Below are 17,714 nucleotides of genomic sequence, written 5' to 3' on the forward strand. Positions count from 1 at the left end.
GTAGCTTGTAGGCATGGGTGGGAGAAAAGAAACCCACAAGGATCTTGTGGCTTAACAGGCACCAGTTTACAGAAGCAGATTCAATTTAAATGCTAAAGATGCCATGGCAAAATTTAGTGCACGGATTCTCTCAATCACAGATTCATCAATACAACAGTGAAATCCAATACAGCCATTACAAAAAGCACTGTAAAAATTAGAGAGATCCACTTCTGGAGCTACTTATTTTACCAGAGACATACATTAAATGGTCAGTGTTAAATGTCTACTATGCAATTTTGTCACAGATGTATCCAAATTATTGTACAAATTTAAAGACTAACTCCTGAGAGCCTGCCGACTACCTTCCACTGCTTCCTTTCCCATCTACGGCTAGCAGCTCGCTTTTAGCAATTACTGTTTTGAGAGCCTGGAAAATCAGTGTATGAGATGCATACACAGGGCTCATTACAGAAAGCTCATTTACAGCAGCATCCCATCGTTGGCACTCCCATGCAGCACTTCTTGGATGTTAATAAAGATCAAGCATGCGACATGAGAAGCCTCAACATTCACAAAGGAGCAGGGTTTGGCAGCTATCCCCATTTAACAGGTAAAAATGCCACAGCAGGTGTATTTTCTAAAAGGGGATGCACAAAGCCTGCAACAGAATAAAATCTCTAATCATTTGAATTAGAGACCATGCTTCAACACGATTGAGAAAAACTAAGTCTGATTTCACTCTTGGATGGTATAAAGAACCCCTCTTCTGATATAGGATCTGGCTTTAATACAAATCAGTGTATATGCCTGTGATATATAATACCTTTTATTAAATTAATACAAAGTGGCATAGCCATTAATGGCTGATACAGCCTTAAAGGGACTGCTGGCACTTGGATGCTAACTTTCCCTCTCCAGGACAGAGAGCTGTCTGGTTCCTCTTCAATAAAAGCATTGAATGCTATTTTCATCTTTAGTTCCTATTTCTACAAAAATAAGCCACCATGACCACTCCTCCCATCCCTCACTCCAAGTCATATGCAACCTTAGGTGGTTTTCCTGTGCAAAGGAGGGTCTATACACCCTCCACCCTCCCTATATACAAGGATGAGGCTGGTTGGGATGACTATACTGCACTGACGGCATATACTGCTCACCTTTCCCATCACTATTGTGTTCCTCAGCCCAGCACGGAAGAAGAAAATGGTATTTAGTTTATAGTTTGCCTCCACCACTAGTACAGACTGGGTTGACCATCCAGTCTCAAACACTGAGGACGACTGCTTTAGGCAAATCCTGTATTTTGTGCACCAGCACAATCTTGGTATTTAAACTTTTCATAAAACTACTGCAGAAATGAAGTTAGAGCAAGGCAAAACCTGTCAGCCCGAATTTTCCCTAAACATTAGGACAATCTCAGTAAGGAAACAAGGTAATAGCATCCACTGAACAAAGTTAATAAAGCACCATCGTAATAAAGGTAACATGAACAGTCTGACAGCAACTAGGCAATAAAGCAGCACACTGATGCCCACCATCAATAACCCGTGTGCCTGTGAGACACTTCTGGGCACAGGCATTGCTTTTGTTTCCCAAAAAACTTCAATAATTCTTCTTGAAGACCAATCGGAGAAGGTGAAATACCAGCCGCAGCAGGGAGCAGAACTTTTCCAATGCTTACAGTGATTTACCTAAGTAGTATATACACCTCCTTGGGACTTCTCGCACAATGAATGCAATCAGTGCTAAAAGCAACACTGACATCTTGCCAAACACACCCATGCTACGGGCTGCTCTCCTGTTCACCCATAATCATCCTGTTCCGTCAGCTTTAGCTATCACCCTCTCTCATCACCTTACACTCCCAAGTTCTTGAGCAACTGTGTGAAATCCTTCATATACAAAGAAAAATGGACTTTTCAGCATAGCAAAGGGTCACTTTCTTTACTGAGTACAACTGAAAATGCTCACATAATATTAAGTACTAAAATGAAACTAAACAAAACAAAAAACCCAACTCCAAACCTGACCAATAAGGAGCACATGCATCCTGATGGCCTGTTGAACCCCAGTGCTGTACTGAGATGCAGCTGAGCACTATAGGATGGCAGGTACCTGAAGTGACGTAACGTGTCCTTCCAGACAGCAGCAGTCTCCCAAACCCCAGTGCACACAAAGAGAAAGCAGTGCAGAGCAGATGCACGACTGGAGGCACAGCCCGTAAAGCTGCTCTTTAGTGCAGGGATACATCAGGCCTGAAGGCAGCAAATATCACAGTGTGATATAAAGCTACAGCTCAACAGGGGAAAAAAGAGTATTGCTGGAATTAGGGAGTTGTGTTTGGACTGGAGTGGGGTAAACAGCGGAGGTGAAGCATGCTTTTCCTTTATACCACTGCTGTTGGCTTTGGTTTGGGGTTATTTTTTATGGTTTTCTGTTGAATATTTCACCCAAAGGAGAAGAAAATGCTCTATTCACAGCAAAGAACATTTCAGTAATTTCACCTACTTTTCTTCAGCATTTAAGTTAAATACAGCCCCGCTTTTCATGATCTCAAGTATTATATGCAGTAAATGTGACAGTTCTGCTTGCACACAAAGAGCCAGCGCTGCAAGACTACTCACTGAAAAAGCATGCTGCGAGCTACAGGAGCTGTATTTTAAGGCACAGAGAAGTTAACTGCTCTCCAGCGCAAAGCCACTGCTTAACAGAGAGGCCCTTTTATCATTCAAACAGCATAAAAGGAGTTAAATCCAATATACTGGTAACTCTGCTACAGAAAATTAAATGTCCATCCTGAAATTTAAAAACTCCACTTAACCCCCGACAGATTCTAATTAATATTAACTACTTTCAGGACAAGTTCAGCTCAATACTAATATTTGGTGCAGACCCTAATAAAATACTACACACTCCAACATTTCCTTTTCGATAGCTAATAAGCATGTAAAACTGTTCTTCATTAAATTTAAATGGACTCATTAATAAAATATTGAGGATGTGCTACTTTAAGACATCAGGGGAAAAAAAAAGTATAAATTGGTGATAACGTTATTTCTATTTTTAAAACACATCCCACAGAGGCACCCAAGATAGATGAGAAGTGCTAAGCTCATCCCACAAGCTTATTTATTTATTTAATGCTTCTTATGTGCTATTTTTAACCGCAGAAGACAGCAAAAGGCATCCATTAGAAAAATTACATTGGTTAGAGCCTTCCTCACACCGGTTAGGTAAGTGAGAGACCTGGCTGAACACAGTGTTAAGACGAGATGTGTTTTTCCCTCCCTTTCCTATAGGTTTCTGGAATAAAAAAGCAATTTTATTTTTGCAGCATCAGCTAGGCCAGAATCTGTATCTGCAAACCTCTGTCAATCCTTACTCATTCCCTCACCCCCTCTTCCCACTCCTCCGCTTCCCGCATGGTTTAATTTTGTAAGTAATACATGGCTTGAATGCATACAAATGTGCTTACCACACAGGGACAGTTGAAATGTAGATGTATGGGTTTGGTTTGGGTTTTTTAAACCTCAGTTCTGCACAAAGAAAATAAATGAGAGGAAGTGCCATGCTCTCATAGTATTGCATCATTTTGCAGAAGACTTCTTCCTTTGGGAGAGGAAAAAGTTAAGTTTAAAATCTTCCAATTTTTTTTCAGTAGAGTTAAAAGAATTTATCTTAGTTGATGTTGGTTTTCCTTAGAGATCAAGATTCTTTGGTGAGCTACGAAATCAAAGGAAGACTGTCCCATCCTTACCTGTCCCATCACAAATACAAATTTTCACATACAAAAATGCCACAGCTACACTGCCAAATTATTTACTCAGGAAAAAGAACCTCTTGACTTAATTTCTCCATGCCATCTTCCTAAATGGTTGCTTTCTTTGGGGAAATACAGAGTATTTTCTTGCACAACCTGAGCAGCAGATTTTCCTTTATCCTCCCATTTGCAGAACCAAAGCCTAAACTCCACAGAGGCACTCCAGCACTTCTGAGCTATTTCTGCCAGGATTTCTGGTGGAGCAGAAGACAAAATTGCTCATAGACATTTAGGTGCTATTTCAGGAGCCTCTGCAAGCATTTTGATTCTCATCCTAACTTTGCTACAGAAGACACAGCCTGACCTGGATGCGTATTTGCTGCCTGGCCAAGTAAACAGCTATAGACAATAAAAAGGGTACAAAAAATGAATTTCAGATGAGACACAGGTCCCCTGCCATGCTCCAGGGGGCAGGGTGGGAGGACCAATCACCCTGCGTGGGGCATGGCACTGCTCAGCAGTTACATGGGTCAGTCTAGACTGAGGTGTAAGTCACGTAAGCACAGGACTGGACAGTTACTGCATATGCAACAGCTGGCTTTCTTAACAGCTATTTTCCCTTCTTATTAAATTTTCCACAAAGTGAGTTTTCTGTAAAAAGAAACCACAGAGATTTTTGGTGTCACTCAGAACAACTACAGTTTATTTCTTCTACCTGCCTGGAGATAAGCTTAGTTTGCTGAGAACAGGTATTACTGAACCCCAAAAATGGAAGGCTTTGATTCAAAATCTGTTCATACATGGCACTAACAATGCTTGATGACTAAGAAATACTTGAATTTCTAAAAGAAGTAGCTTTCTCCATAGTGGGAAGGTCCCATTACACAGAAAACTATGCAAGCAGCACAAGACAAGTGTCACCAGCGGAAAGCTGAAGAAAAGGCAAGTAACGCAATTTTGGGGGTACAACAATCACTACTAAACTTGAGATCCTGGATAAATATTCCAAATATTCTCTGTATTTGGAATCCTGCCTCAGGCCAGGCATGGCCTGGGCAACAGAGCCTCTGATACAAGTTTGATTCCTGACTTACTTCTGAAATATTCTGAGTATGCTGCATGTGGGCCTTAGAAAGAAGGCTACAGTCTGCCAGCAGTAGGCAGGACCCCAAGCAAATTGCCTGCTGAAAAAACAAATGTAAGAGTTCACATACTTCTTTCCCCTTAAGTATTACATTCAATTACATTAAAAGGCTAATTTCCAGGGCACGGCATCCATCCTACATTCCTCAGGCTGCCCAAAGAGAAGAAATGCAAGTTATCTGCCCAGTTTCAGATTTTTGCTTGAAGCCAGAAACTGCTGGGACTGAAAGCCTGAAACACACTTACAAATAAGCAGTTATTCAAGAAACTAAGAAACATTATTTTCAAAATTTGGGAGTGTTGTCCTACATCCTCCCTTCTTGTGGGGAACTCAGAACCCAAAGACAGACCGGGGCAGACAAACTTCCAGGCAGGCTCAAACTGTTTAAACTTTCCCACTTGAATAAAATCCTCCACAACTACCAGTTGTTCTGCCACTCAAACGAGCACACTCAAACAACTTCTCTGCATCATTTGATGCCGTAAGTTTAACATTTTCCTTGGAAGTGTTCATACGTACACTTGTGCAACATCTACGCTGAATACATAACGACTCCAAACCAGCTCATTACTGGGTCTTGCCCAATTCCATAACCACATTAACTTATGGCAGGGACATTAGTTTTCTAACTCCAATGGATTTGGCCTAGAATGTGTACAGACCTCCAAAAGGTCTGTGAAAGAGGAGACCTGAGATCTCCTTGGCATTGGCAGGTTCTGAAAATAATTGACAAACTCCTCTTTAGATCTACAGCTACTACAGAAACAATTTCCATATGCATAACCGCCCTTGACAAAAACGCCCTCATTATCAGTCAAACCAGCAAAACACAAGCCTCCTTGAAAACAAACAACGATCTGGAGGATCACAATCGGTTGCCCATGAATTATGGAAAAGCCAGGTTGTGTTGCAGCACTGGAAGTTTCCACCTCTCAGTGACATTTCAGACATCCTGACTGTTCAACAGGAGCGGGAAAAAGAACATGTTAAGCCGCAACTGCCAGCAACGTTTCACACTTTAGTATGGAAGAGACGCACAGATCCCCAAATCCACCCCTTTCAAAGTAAACAGATTGTCAACTGTGACTTCTTCAGGAAACTGACGTCCTAAACACCACCAATAAAAAAGAAACGAATAGGCAACGGGACTAGTCAATCTCATGAAGACTAGTTACCCCAGAAAGCAAGGTACAGGATCTTCCAAATCATCCTTTTTTTTCGCTTCCCAGGAGACCCTAGTTAGCACATACAGAATGTCTTTTAAACATGTCAGGAACGAGTTCATTATCTGATTGCATACATGTCTCAACGATTTTCAGGTTTAACCTACTGTTACACTTTGCACAGGCCACATTCATCTTAGATGAACCTACCATGTGGTAGTGTTATGTTTGCACCATCAATGATTGCTTGTGCCAGTTCATGATCATTGCTCTCAAAAGCATGTGCAGCAGCCTTGAGGGCATCCCAAATCTCCTTGCGACCTTCGAAAGCTGGTGCTGTGTCCCAGAATTCGTCTCTCTTGCTGCGTAACTGTCCGTCCGTCATGGGGTAATCACTTTTCCATTTTGGTTTCTCTTTTTTCAAGGGCTGATTACGACCGAGAGCAACTGTGGAGGAGAGAAAGAGGAAGAGAAATTAAAAAAAGGCAATAGCACAAGATTACTGAAGTGCCCCTTGGTTATTCTGTTTAGGATCTACTGAGCTAAAGTTCACTTTTGGGGAATCATGACCCTTTTTTTTCATCCTCTTCAAGGCATTGCCTCCCTTCCTCTGGGCTCCAAGTTGATTTGACCTCTTTGAGAAACTGAGGGGCTACCTCCTCCTGCTTGCTTATTTCACCTTCACCCCTGAGCAGCCCACAGCTTCTCCCCAAGCTCCTAGATAACTTCTCATCCCTCCAGCTGTGCCGTGTGTGCCTGGCTCGGAGACTCGCAGCCAACACAGACATCTGCCAAAGGCTGTAGCCAAATCAGTGGTACAGTGAGACACCCGTTATCCCAACACCAGGGTGCAGCGAGACCACAGTGCATCTGGATCTCTGCTCTATGCTGCCAGCAACACTCTCTGCTCAATAAATGAGATATACTCTGTTAATACAAGAGTTTCAAGAGGCTAAAGATATTTTTCATAATCTCCTCTTTTAATTAACAGTTTAATTGACAGTTTTTTAATTAAAAGATTTAACTCAGAGTAAGTATATGCAGAAAGGCAAATAAGATGCACAAAGGCTGGAACTGTCAGAGAGAGAAATCTCTAAAGAATAACCCAGGAATCCATCAAGCTTTAAAAAGTGGTTACCTCATTCACAATAAATGCAAAAGCATTTGTTTCGTTTTAACTACAGCTGGTTTTGTGTAATAGCCAGCAGTAAAGATAATCACATAATGTTGGTGGATTAAAACTACCTGCTCACTTTAAATTACAGCCTTGCTACGACTGTGTTAAATCCTTCTCTTCCACTTCTGTAAGGGGTTATTTCAACTTCTGTTGAAAGGAAAAGGAAAAAGAAGGGAGCAAACTTCAGTGCACAGCATTTCTCTTCAAAGGAAGAATTTCTCTTTACAAGAGTTAAAACCCCATTTCCTTCAGCCCCCTCCTGGCAGTGGGAGAAGTGATTGCTGAAATTGGACCTGCAAGGACAGCACAGGGAGAGAGCAGCAACAACCCACAAAAACAGTTCTCACCCTGAAAAACCTTGAATACGTAGTTTAAATGTCACGACAGGACATGAAGTGTCCTTCAACAGATAAACTAAATTCAAGTGTTTTTGCAGCTGAAAATAAGCAGCGCCTCCATGGTTACAGAAACTGGATGATGAGTACTGAATGCTCCTGAAAGTCAGGTAAGCTACACAGGACTGAAGTCAATTAAGGACCGTATGATGCTAGAGAGCCACCTCCTCCTACGCTCTCTGTGAAGAGCCCCTGCTGTCCCAAGAAAGCAGAGGTACCCAGCTGCCATCAGCCAGGGAAGCATGAAGAGATGCAGTCTGTCACCCACATCCATGTTATCAAGGCCAAAATATCTCTTACAAGAATGAGACACCACAGCTGCTGCAATATCGAACCCTGTGGAGCAAAGCTGCTGCTTATCAGGTGCTCCTGGCTGGTCTGCAAGGATGAGAGAGCACCCGGTCAAACACAAGGGTTTACATTTAGCACTCTCTATTCCACGTACATGCTTAGAGATAGCAATAAACATTTCCTTCCTCCAGACCCTCTTATTTTTCTGGCAGGAAGTCAACAATAGCTGACAGACTTGCATCTCTCCTCAATCTTACTCCAGCATTCATTTTCCAATGGAAGAATAGTGTAATGTTTAAATATTCTTCATAGTTCTTAATCTAGATTTACACTGTATCTCTATAGTTAACTACAAACTGTATTTATGGCAAAGAGTGTGTGTGTGGGTGAGGGACATGACTGAGAAGAACTAAGTGTCGATATATCGGAAATACTCATTTCAGATAAGCTGCAACATTTTGCAAAAATAGTATTTAATTCAAATATTCCTTCTCCTTCCTTGATTTTATTTTTTTCCCTACCACAGATGCACTCAGCTGTTTTCAGGAAGCACTTGACAATGAGCTGTGGGTCTCAGGGTTGACCATCAGTGCCTGGTGCTACAGGCGACATTTCAGCTTAACACAGGCTTTAAGGACATCAAAACACATACACAAGGTTTAAACCTCACACCCTTATACGATCTGACTTTACATGACCAAAGAACTACCTACTTAATTTCATAAGTCAGAACAACGTTCACACTTAAGAAGCTGAGACTTAAGTCATTGAAAATAGGATATTTCAAAGAACTCCTGACAGTGACATTGCCAACTATGTAAAGGCATGAGCCTTCTTCAGATTAAAAAACCCCAGTTTATATTTGCATGGAAACAAAGTCAGATCATAATTAAAAGTAGCAAATGACAATTGCACAGCACACATGCAATGACTCCAGCTGTTACTCTGTTTCCCATGCAGAAACTAACAATAATAAACTTCTGAATCCTTTCAAGTGACCACAAACATTTATTGCTTTTTGTTTCCATGGGATTGCTTCCATTTGCTTTTCAAAGAAGTGCTGACCATTTAACAAACCTCCGAACAGCAAACCCAAGTGTTTACAAAACACCCAGTTTCCTGGCAAAGCCCAGCCCTCACTGGTCCAAGCCTCAGCTGAGCACACACAAGCTGGGAGCCGATGATGGTCCAGCCTAGAACAATGGTGAAGGAGGCAGCCCAGATGAGATGGACTGCATGCATTACACAGTATATTACGAAATTGTAAAAGCCTATGTGGTAAAACACTTAAACAAGGAATTGTTTCCTTTTTAGGCTTAGCAGTCAGAGCATGAACATTTCAGACAGACAGACTGAACAGGACACTAAGAAATTTGGGTCAGTGGGCAGCTTTCCTTGCATTCTACTTCGGCTAACATCTGTCTGCATGTACATCCAGTGAACACTAATTTATCCCACAGGGCCCTCTCCTTCTCCCCAAACATTAATTATGAAAACAGGTTAACAGCACTTCCCTCAGTCCCCAGGCATGGCAGCGTTTCCTACACACAGCCCTGCCAGCCCCATATCCAGCATCGCAGTAGAATTGTAACAGGCCATTTCTCTCCTTTGCTTGCCCCTTTGCCCGAGTCAGCATCCAAATATACTGCTCTCCACTAGACAAGAATAGCAGGGCAGAGACTAAAAAGACAGAGATCCTAGCAGTCCCAAATAACTTCTCCCTGGAGATACAATCCTTCCTACACAGTCAGCAGCGATGATAAACCCAGTGATAAATTCTTTTTTTCAAATTGGAAAGAAAGATGGTGGAAGAAAGTGACTCAACAAATGCCTCTAAAGCCAAATCCAGTCTAACAAGCCATCCGTCCAAGTACTAAGCCTTTAAACACAACTTGGCTTCGCAAGCCAGTATTTAAAAAGGTCTTTAGTGTGTTTACCATTTATTAGAAGTGCTTCAACAATCCCCTAAAAGCTTTATGCCTCCCCTGAAGAAACATTAATCTCTTTCTAGCTGCATGAATAGATGGAGCAGAAGGAATAACAAGAAACTGAAGACACATAAAAAACCTAACGTGTAAAAGGGCCCAAATCTTTCTCTTTCCACCTCATGTTTTAGTCACTAAAGAGAAACATCACTACATCAATTTCTACAATCAAAGTTTTGGACCACATGAAAGGACTTTCCCTTTTCTGTAATAAAGACGATAAAGAGTAGTCAGAATAGCAATGAAACAAACAGCAGCAGTCTGAAACGCTTTGTCAGGTATTTACAGTGTCAGTTTTATACTCCTCACTTTGGAAGTAAACTAGAGCTCAAAAGAAAATGTTGAGTGCATTTAAGACCATGCACATCAGAGGCACTGCCAGCTTGCAAGATCTGGGAGAGCAAGTAACATCCACATTAATTTTTCATCTTACATCACTTCAACATAAGTAAGAAATTATTAATATCCTGCTTGAAAATATGAATAGTTTTATAAATGCCAAGAAGGCATGTTCTCTCTGAAGCAATACTGAAAGTTGCCCATCTCAATAGATGGCAATGGTTGATATTTTTGGCAAGAGATTTATTTAGAAGGAAATATAAAGACCATTAACAGACTACTTTTCAAAAAGGAACAGATCAGCACATTGTTGAGACTCCAAAAATAATTTAGGCTGTTCTTGCCCCAATAGCTCGCAGATATTCAGATGGTGTTGTGCATCCCAAAGAGAGGCAAGAAGCTGCTGACAAGAAGCAGGACCTTGCTTAGCTTAAGAGCAGCCTTTCTCAGGGAGAACCACACAGGCCACTATGAGGCCTTACAAAGGCTTTTCCTGGGCTGCCAGAGGGGTTACTACAAAGTGATCACAGATGCTCTTTATCCTCCTGGATATTGGACTTGTTCTAGCCAGAGAGTTGCCTTAAAGATGCCTCCTGCACTGTTCCCCTCCAGTCTGAACTGCACTACTACTTACATTGTACACAGAGCACTACCACCAAATACCATTTTTAGGGCTTGTTAAAGTCCATTCATGTTAATGGCAGAAGCAATAGCTAGGGTGGTAAGAAGTCCTGATAATTACTAGCTACGTAATGAACTTCCTAGGGCTCAACGTGAGTAAGAGAAGAAACCCAAACCTATCAGTATGGCACTCCTGGATGCAGCAGGGGCCGGAGTAGGAGATGGGGCTGCAGTGATGCACAGAGGGCTGGAGAAGAGAGGCGAGCAAAGAGGCAAGTCTCATCTGAACCCAGCATCCACCCGTCCGGCATGTCTGCCATCCACGTGTCCCTATACATGCAAAATGAAAGAACTGCTCAAACCCTCTTCCATAGCCAAGTGTTCCTTATTGGACTGTTTAATACCTCAAAGTGACCTAAAAACCAGTGGCAGACAAGCAGTAGGCAGTTTCTGTTCCATCAATAGGATATGGCAGCATACAATGTATTTTCCTTTCACAGGTAGAGTACTCTGGGATCCTGGAGCTAGCTAATACTGTCTGACCTACTAATCTTAGCTCCTGGCAAACTACAAAGTGTTATTTTTCAGAAGGAAAGATGTATTTCTCCAGTCCTTGCAGACTGTCTTATAACTTGAATTATGAAAGTTTGTTTCCCTTCCCCACAGCTTCCCATCAAAGCAGCGGAATCAGTAAGGTTATCTACGCTTTAGAGTGAGCTTATGCAGATAATTCCAAATATTTAAATCAGTTTCTTAACAGAATGTCAGAAAATGTCTATGTCGATAGAACTTTTAACAGCTGTTGTGTTTGTTATGTCACTATCGCTGTGGATCACAGTACTGCTGTCTCCTCCAAAGCAGACCAGATGAGTACGAGCAGCTGGTAACGGAAAAGTCTCATACTAAAAGCCAATATCCAGCTAAAGCATTCATAATTCCTAGTTTATACACCCATGAACTGTAGCACTCTATAATCAAATTGGATAATATTTCTGCCCCAGAGGGCTTACTGTCAAATTAAATAATGCACATGCAACCGCTGAATGAGACATCAGAAGCTTACAGCCTCTGGAGGAGGACACGTGGACCTCTGCTTCAGTCTTGAATTAGATTTTCCTCCTTCCCAGTTACTGACCACATGGTAGCCCTGTAAGAGAGGCCACAGCATTTGGTCCCCTCTTACAGCCCAGAGTTACCTCCAGCAACTGATCTAAAAACTTAAGCATTTGGGGATACGTCTCCTTTGCTGTCAGGCAGCCTTGCGTGAGCCCTTCCCTCCCACCTCATTTCTTCAAGTATCTTTCACCTGTTTCTGAAAATAGCATTAGGAATAGAATAGTGAAATTCTTCTTTTTCCTTTGAAACAGAAGCTATGTTGCTTGTAGCATTAACCTTTTGCTGGTCTTGTGAGAGGTGGGAAAAACTGTCCCAATCTGGCCAAAGCATGTGTTCAAAAAGTCTCCATGCACACACAACCCACCCAGGACATGGAGAGCCTGGCAATGCTGTTCCCAGAATCCTAGAATTATTTCGGTTGGAAAAGACCTTAAAGCTCATCCAGTTCCAACCCCCTGCCACGGGCAGGGACACCTTCCACTAGAGCAGGTTGCTCCAAGCCCCTGTGTCCAACCTGGCCTTGAACACTGCCAGGGATGGGGCAGCCACAGCTTCTCTGGGCACCCTGTGCCAGCGCCTCAGCACCCTCACAGTAAAGGAGACATCTGGACTGGACATGCTCCATTTTAGGACTGGAGGCCCAAAGCTGTTGCACTCCATGCATCCATCAGCAACTGTGGGATGGAGCTGCAAAAACAATGCCTTTCTGTGCTTCCACATCTCTGCAGATGTTTATGAAGTTCAACACACAACAAGAAACAAGCACTGGGGAAGGCTGACACGGACGGACCCCTTGGGTCATGAGTTAAGAGCAGATACAAGCAAGTGTTAGAAGATAACATCAAAATGTTTCAAAATGTTGAAATGACATTAGTATCAGGATCACGAGTTAAGAGCAGATACAGGCAAGAGCTAGAAGATAACATCAGCATGTTGAAATGACACTAGTATCAGGAGAATCTGGCAAGATCTGATAATGTTTTCATTGGCTTTCTTCTTGGCTTTGTTTAGGAAAGTATCTAAAAGATGAAGACAACTGCTTAAGTGTTGAGAGATGGAAATCATTTTGAATGAATCATGAGGAAAGGAACAGGAGCACCCAACAGAAGTGCTGAAGGAAGGACAGAAAAATCACCAAAACAGTCTATCTGAATGGGAAAGGTTAAGACAGATTTCCAGAAACTGTTCTCAGTGGAAAAGATGGGATTTGACAACTGCAAGGCTCCATGGGATGAGGACAGAAATGATAACCATTAAGGAAACAACACAGACCAAAACTTGCAGAGGCCAAGGCTAGCAAGGAGAAGGTAGCACACAAAGAAGGTGCTCTTTGGTTTGCTTTAACTGCAGGCATACACAGCTTCAAAAGCGGAAGCAATATCAATTTGAGAAACAGCAATGGGTGATTATTTGAACAGTCAGGAGAAGCTAACTAAATATTATTAAAATTGAGCTAATGATCCAAAATATTTTCTTTACAACATTGTTTCCTTGTTGAGGATCAGCTGCAAACAAAGTATTTTTCTAAGACAAATGAAATGCAAAAGAAGAGTTTACTACCCATGAAGTTTCTTTTAGTAAGTCCCAAGGGTTTCCCTTCCCACAATCAGTGAGTAGTACTCTATCAAATGAGTCTCATTTTAAACCTATTTTGCTCCAATTTCCGCATAAGGTATCTTGTAATTTGGTATCAATATCTAGATACAGTTCATCCTAATAATTTTCTTTGCATCATTTTCTAATGTGATCCTTCCAGCAGCTGAATTACAACAGTGCTTGGAGGAAGAGTCAGTACAAAGGAGAGGTGTAGAAAACAGCTAAACAGTTGGAAATGTATTGCATCTAAGCAGCAAACAATTTAAATTACATTAAATAGCACAGGCTACATTAAGTAGCAGAGGTTTACACAATAGAAAAATGGCAGAATATTATCTGTTTATTGCTAGTTTCCAGCATTTTTATTTCTTAATAAGGTTACTTTTTTGAAAGGCAGGAACAGTGTTTTGGAAAGGAAGCATCCCAGGACAGTAGTAAAAGACTTACAAATGAAATATTTCACTGAACACTTCAATATTCCTAACAAGGAAAGGAAAGAGCAGCAAGATTTCATGTGAAAACTAAAGGAAGCATCTATCAGTACAGTCCTGAGATTATTCAGAGCAGTGTAAGAGACCCTATGGGACTGAGAAAAACATGAGCTTTCCAAATGCTGTGGATGGATGGATGGATGGATATAAAAACAATGTTAGAAACTAGGTTGAGTTTTAGGCTTTTTCAGGAAGGTAGACCAGGGAGGGAAAATGAACACTACATGAAAAACTACATTTCTTGATAGAAATTCAAGTCACATGCCTTTAAACAGATGTCTAATAAAATACCAAGCTACAGACTCAAACCCATATTATAAAGGTGTAGGCAAACCAGTTAATTTTGAGCTAGACAAGAAACAAACATGTGGTGTGAAGCTTTCTAAAGCAGCAAACCTAGCAAAAACAAAGCTGTGCTCAAGAAGTAAGCCCACCACCATGCCTTAGGGGCTCCTTCCCCTTTCTCCTACCTGGAAAGAGGTGAAGGAGGGAAGGAAAAAAAATGAAAGAAAACAAAAAACAGATGGAGAAGGCAGGAGCCAGTGGGGACAGCAGACTGATCACCATCACTCAAACCCAGGCTTGCACTCCTGCATGAGCTGCCTGCGCACGTGACTGCTCGTGCCAGATGATGTATGTGGTCCCTCTGGGGAAAGGGGGTGCCATCAATCACTTGTGCCACCCCTACACTCAAAGCCAACCAGGCAAACAGCCTGTGTTTTGTGAACCCCCAGATGATGCTCACCTCTGCTGGCACTAGGGATGTCGCAAAGTACTGCTCAAAGCAGGAGCAGGGAATGTGCATTCCCCGTTTCTCCAGGTCTCTCCTCAATTCTTAAACAATGCCTTCCTCCAAAAGGAGTTAATTACACAGAAGAAACCACAGTGTATCAAATGCAAGTTACACTGGTAATTAGACAGCCTTGGACAAGTCATATGTGCACAATGCTTCCCTGTCTCTCCGCATACACAGGCACTGAATCTTTGCTGAGTCAATCCAGAAGCTTCACAGCATGAGATATAAAACACATGAGAGGATGAGGGCGTATGAATGTGCTGGACAAAGAGAAAAAATGACTCTAATTACCAGCCATTACACTGTATTTTCCATTTCTCCCATATTTTCAACAGGAACTGCAGAAGAAATCAAGAGAGCTTGGTATTTCCAGGCAGCTCATCACTCATCACCCCTTACATTTCAGAGAAGGAAGAAGCCAGCAGTTTTGAGACAAGAAATAAAAGCTTCAAACTTTTGAGATCTGCTCCCTGATGCTACACCAGATCCAAAAACCCCAACTCAACCCAACACGTGCAGGATCTATTCAGATCACCAACAGCACTGATATGTGCTTTGTGCTGGGACACGCTGTGACAATGTAGGCTGCCTTTCGCAGAAATTTAAACCATATTTGTGTATTTCGTCTAACATGAGGTGCAATTCACAGCCAAGAGCCAGCTACCAAGAGGTGAACTTCAGCCTCCCATCAGTTCATGCGGGTTTTATAAGGACAATTCCTCTGCTCCTGGAGCTGCAAGAGCAGGACAGCAAACCCCGACAGTTACAAATGCTCTGGCTAAGTGCTGTCAGACAGAACAATAATGCAAACAAAGCTCTGAGATTTCAAATAATATTTTTCAAAGCAACTTTTTCACATTGGTCTCCCACCAAAAGCTCAGCACTATTTCCTAGTGTTAATTCTATGGCTCTATTATTAGATTACAAAAGCTTTGTGGTTACTCCTGAGCCCTGCCTGCCCACCCAGCTTCCCCCTGGAAGCACAAGCACAGTATTTCTCAATCATCTCAATTAAGCTCATGATGTAACACCCCTTCTCTGACAGATAAAAATGTCTAAGGGAGCAAACACCTTTGTAGATTCACCACTTCAAATCCTTAGTGCCTCAGTCAAGGGGCAACCACAGATGAAGCAGGAATGCTGCCAGGCAGGGCCAAGGCCAGATGATGTCCATCTGTCTCTATCACACACCAGAGGAATCTTGGAGCCACAAATTCTGCTTCCACAGCCAGTAGGAAGAACAGCAGTAGCTATACTGGCTGCTCAGCATTAGCTTCAGCATTGCAGTGAAGTTCTAGCAGTGCTGTGGTGAAACACACACTGTTCAAGGGACAGACGCTATCAACACAATTACTTGTCAGCACTGTTTACACTAGAATTTAAACTGCTCCTATCTCTGGTAGATGCATGTTCTCAGCTGGATGCAGAACAGGATAAAGATTTACCTGTTCCCAAAACACAGCATGCAAGCACTGATTTTTAATCTGCACAATCTACAGCACACAACTAGACTATCTTCCTTGGAAGCTTATGACAAGAACCATTAAGGAAACTGTCAGCAACATGAAAAATATTCTATTTGAGATAGGCTGCATAAAGTACATGCTTCTTTTGACTTCTGCAAAGCATAGTTTAAGTTAAAACTCAATCACAGCTGAGAGCTTGGCATCCACACAGTCCCTCGCATGCAAAACAAAGTAAGCGCAGTACACAGACCAGCAGAGCTGGAAACAGCTCTGGAAATGCAGTGGGAAGCTGCACAGAGCTTACCCAAAAATACTCCAAAAACAAAAGAACACCCCCCAAAAAACCCCAAAGACACCCAAACCCGGTGGTTTCTGTCTCCCATCATGAGGGACAATGCAACTAAACAACTTTACTTTTAAAGCACTAAACCCCTTTTCTATCTTCCTCTTGATTCAGTTAACAGGGAAACTTCAGACACATCAGATAAAACCATAAAGCAGCAAGTTCCTCCAACCAGTCAACTCCATGCTGGCGTATTGCTGTGATGCAGGCATGTGTCTGCTGCTCCATGCCAGGAGTATGGACCAGTAGATGAGACTGGTGGATTTAATGCAAGGTAAGATCTAACGTTCCCAGTTGGAAAGAACTCTGTCCTGGCTCAAAAGCCCTCTTCCTCCTCAATAATGTTCTCTCTCTGACTACTGCATAATAAAGATCCATATGAACTGCTAAGGAAAGATTTAAAGATGTTTACTGCAGGCTGACATCCCTCCTGTCATAAAACTTACAATTGGAAGTGCTGCAAGCGCTTCTCCGCACGCTAACAGCCAAGCTTTGAGCAAGGCACAAATCAGGGTCTGGCTCAGCAGCAATTAAACTGAAGCTTTGCTTTTTATGTTGGCCTAAGCCATGGGAGCAGCAGAGCCGGTGCCAGCCTGTCACACAGCCACAGACCGACCACACAAGGTCATCACAATTTCTCTGAGTTCGGTTAAGTGACAGACGGGGACATCTGCTGTACATCTGGTCTGCGTTTAACGCACCAGGAAAACTTCCAGCACTAGTGCAATTTTCATTTTAAAAAAAGGGGGGGGGGGGGGGGGGAGAAAATCAAAGGCAGCCGCAGCCTTATCTTTCATCCTGCCAGAATTATAAAAAGCGTTGAGGTGATAATTCTCTTTGAACAATGCAGCCGGCTCCACCCTGATTAGGTGCAACCGCACTAAAGCCAGCCAGCACACCCTCCTCAGCAGACCGTGTGTGTACTCACGATGCTGCAACTGGTGAAGATTTTCTGGGCGATGCCACTAGTGAATTTACTTTATTACAGGTAAACCCAGACTTCTTCAGCTCTTAACCCATTTATTGGGTCAGAAGAAAGGACAGCAAGG

General features: G+C 42.3%; 1 protein-coding gene across 2 annotated transcripts in view; it reads right to left on the reverse strand.

Moving 5' to 3' along the window:
* The window catches only part of UBTD2 (ubiquitin domain containing 2), a 57,197-nt gene that overhangs the window by 20,403 nt on the left and 19,080 nt on the right, over positions 1-17,714 (reverse strand). The window contains exons 1-2 of one of the 2 annotated variants that reach the window (XM_030504504.1): positions 7,295-7,356; positions 6,260-6,496 (exon numbers count right to left, since the gene is read on the reverse strand). In XM_030504504.1, coding sequence (XP_030360364.1) covers positions 6,260-6,434 — 175 coding nt within the window. In that variant the 5' untranslated portion in view covers positions 6,435-6,496; positions 7,295-7,356. Of the gene's footprint in view, positions 1-6,259; positions 6,497-7,294; positions 7,357-17,714 lie in introns of those variants that run through there. The other variant, XM_030504503.1, reaches the window with a different exon arrangement.

The sequence above is a fragment of the Strigops habroptila genome, chromosome 12 (assembly GCF_004027225.2).
Source record: "Strigops habroptila isolate Jane chromosome 12, bStrHab1.2.pri, whole genome shotgun sequence".
In the NCBI taxonomy this organism is placed as follows: Eukaryota; Metazoa; Chordata; class Aves; order Psittaciformes; family Psittacidae; genus Strigops; species Strigops habroptila.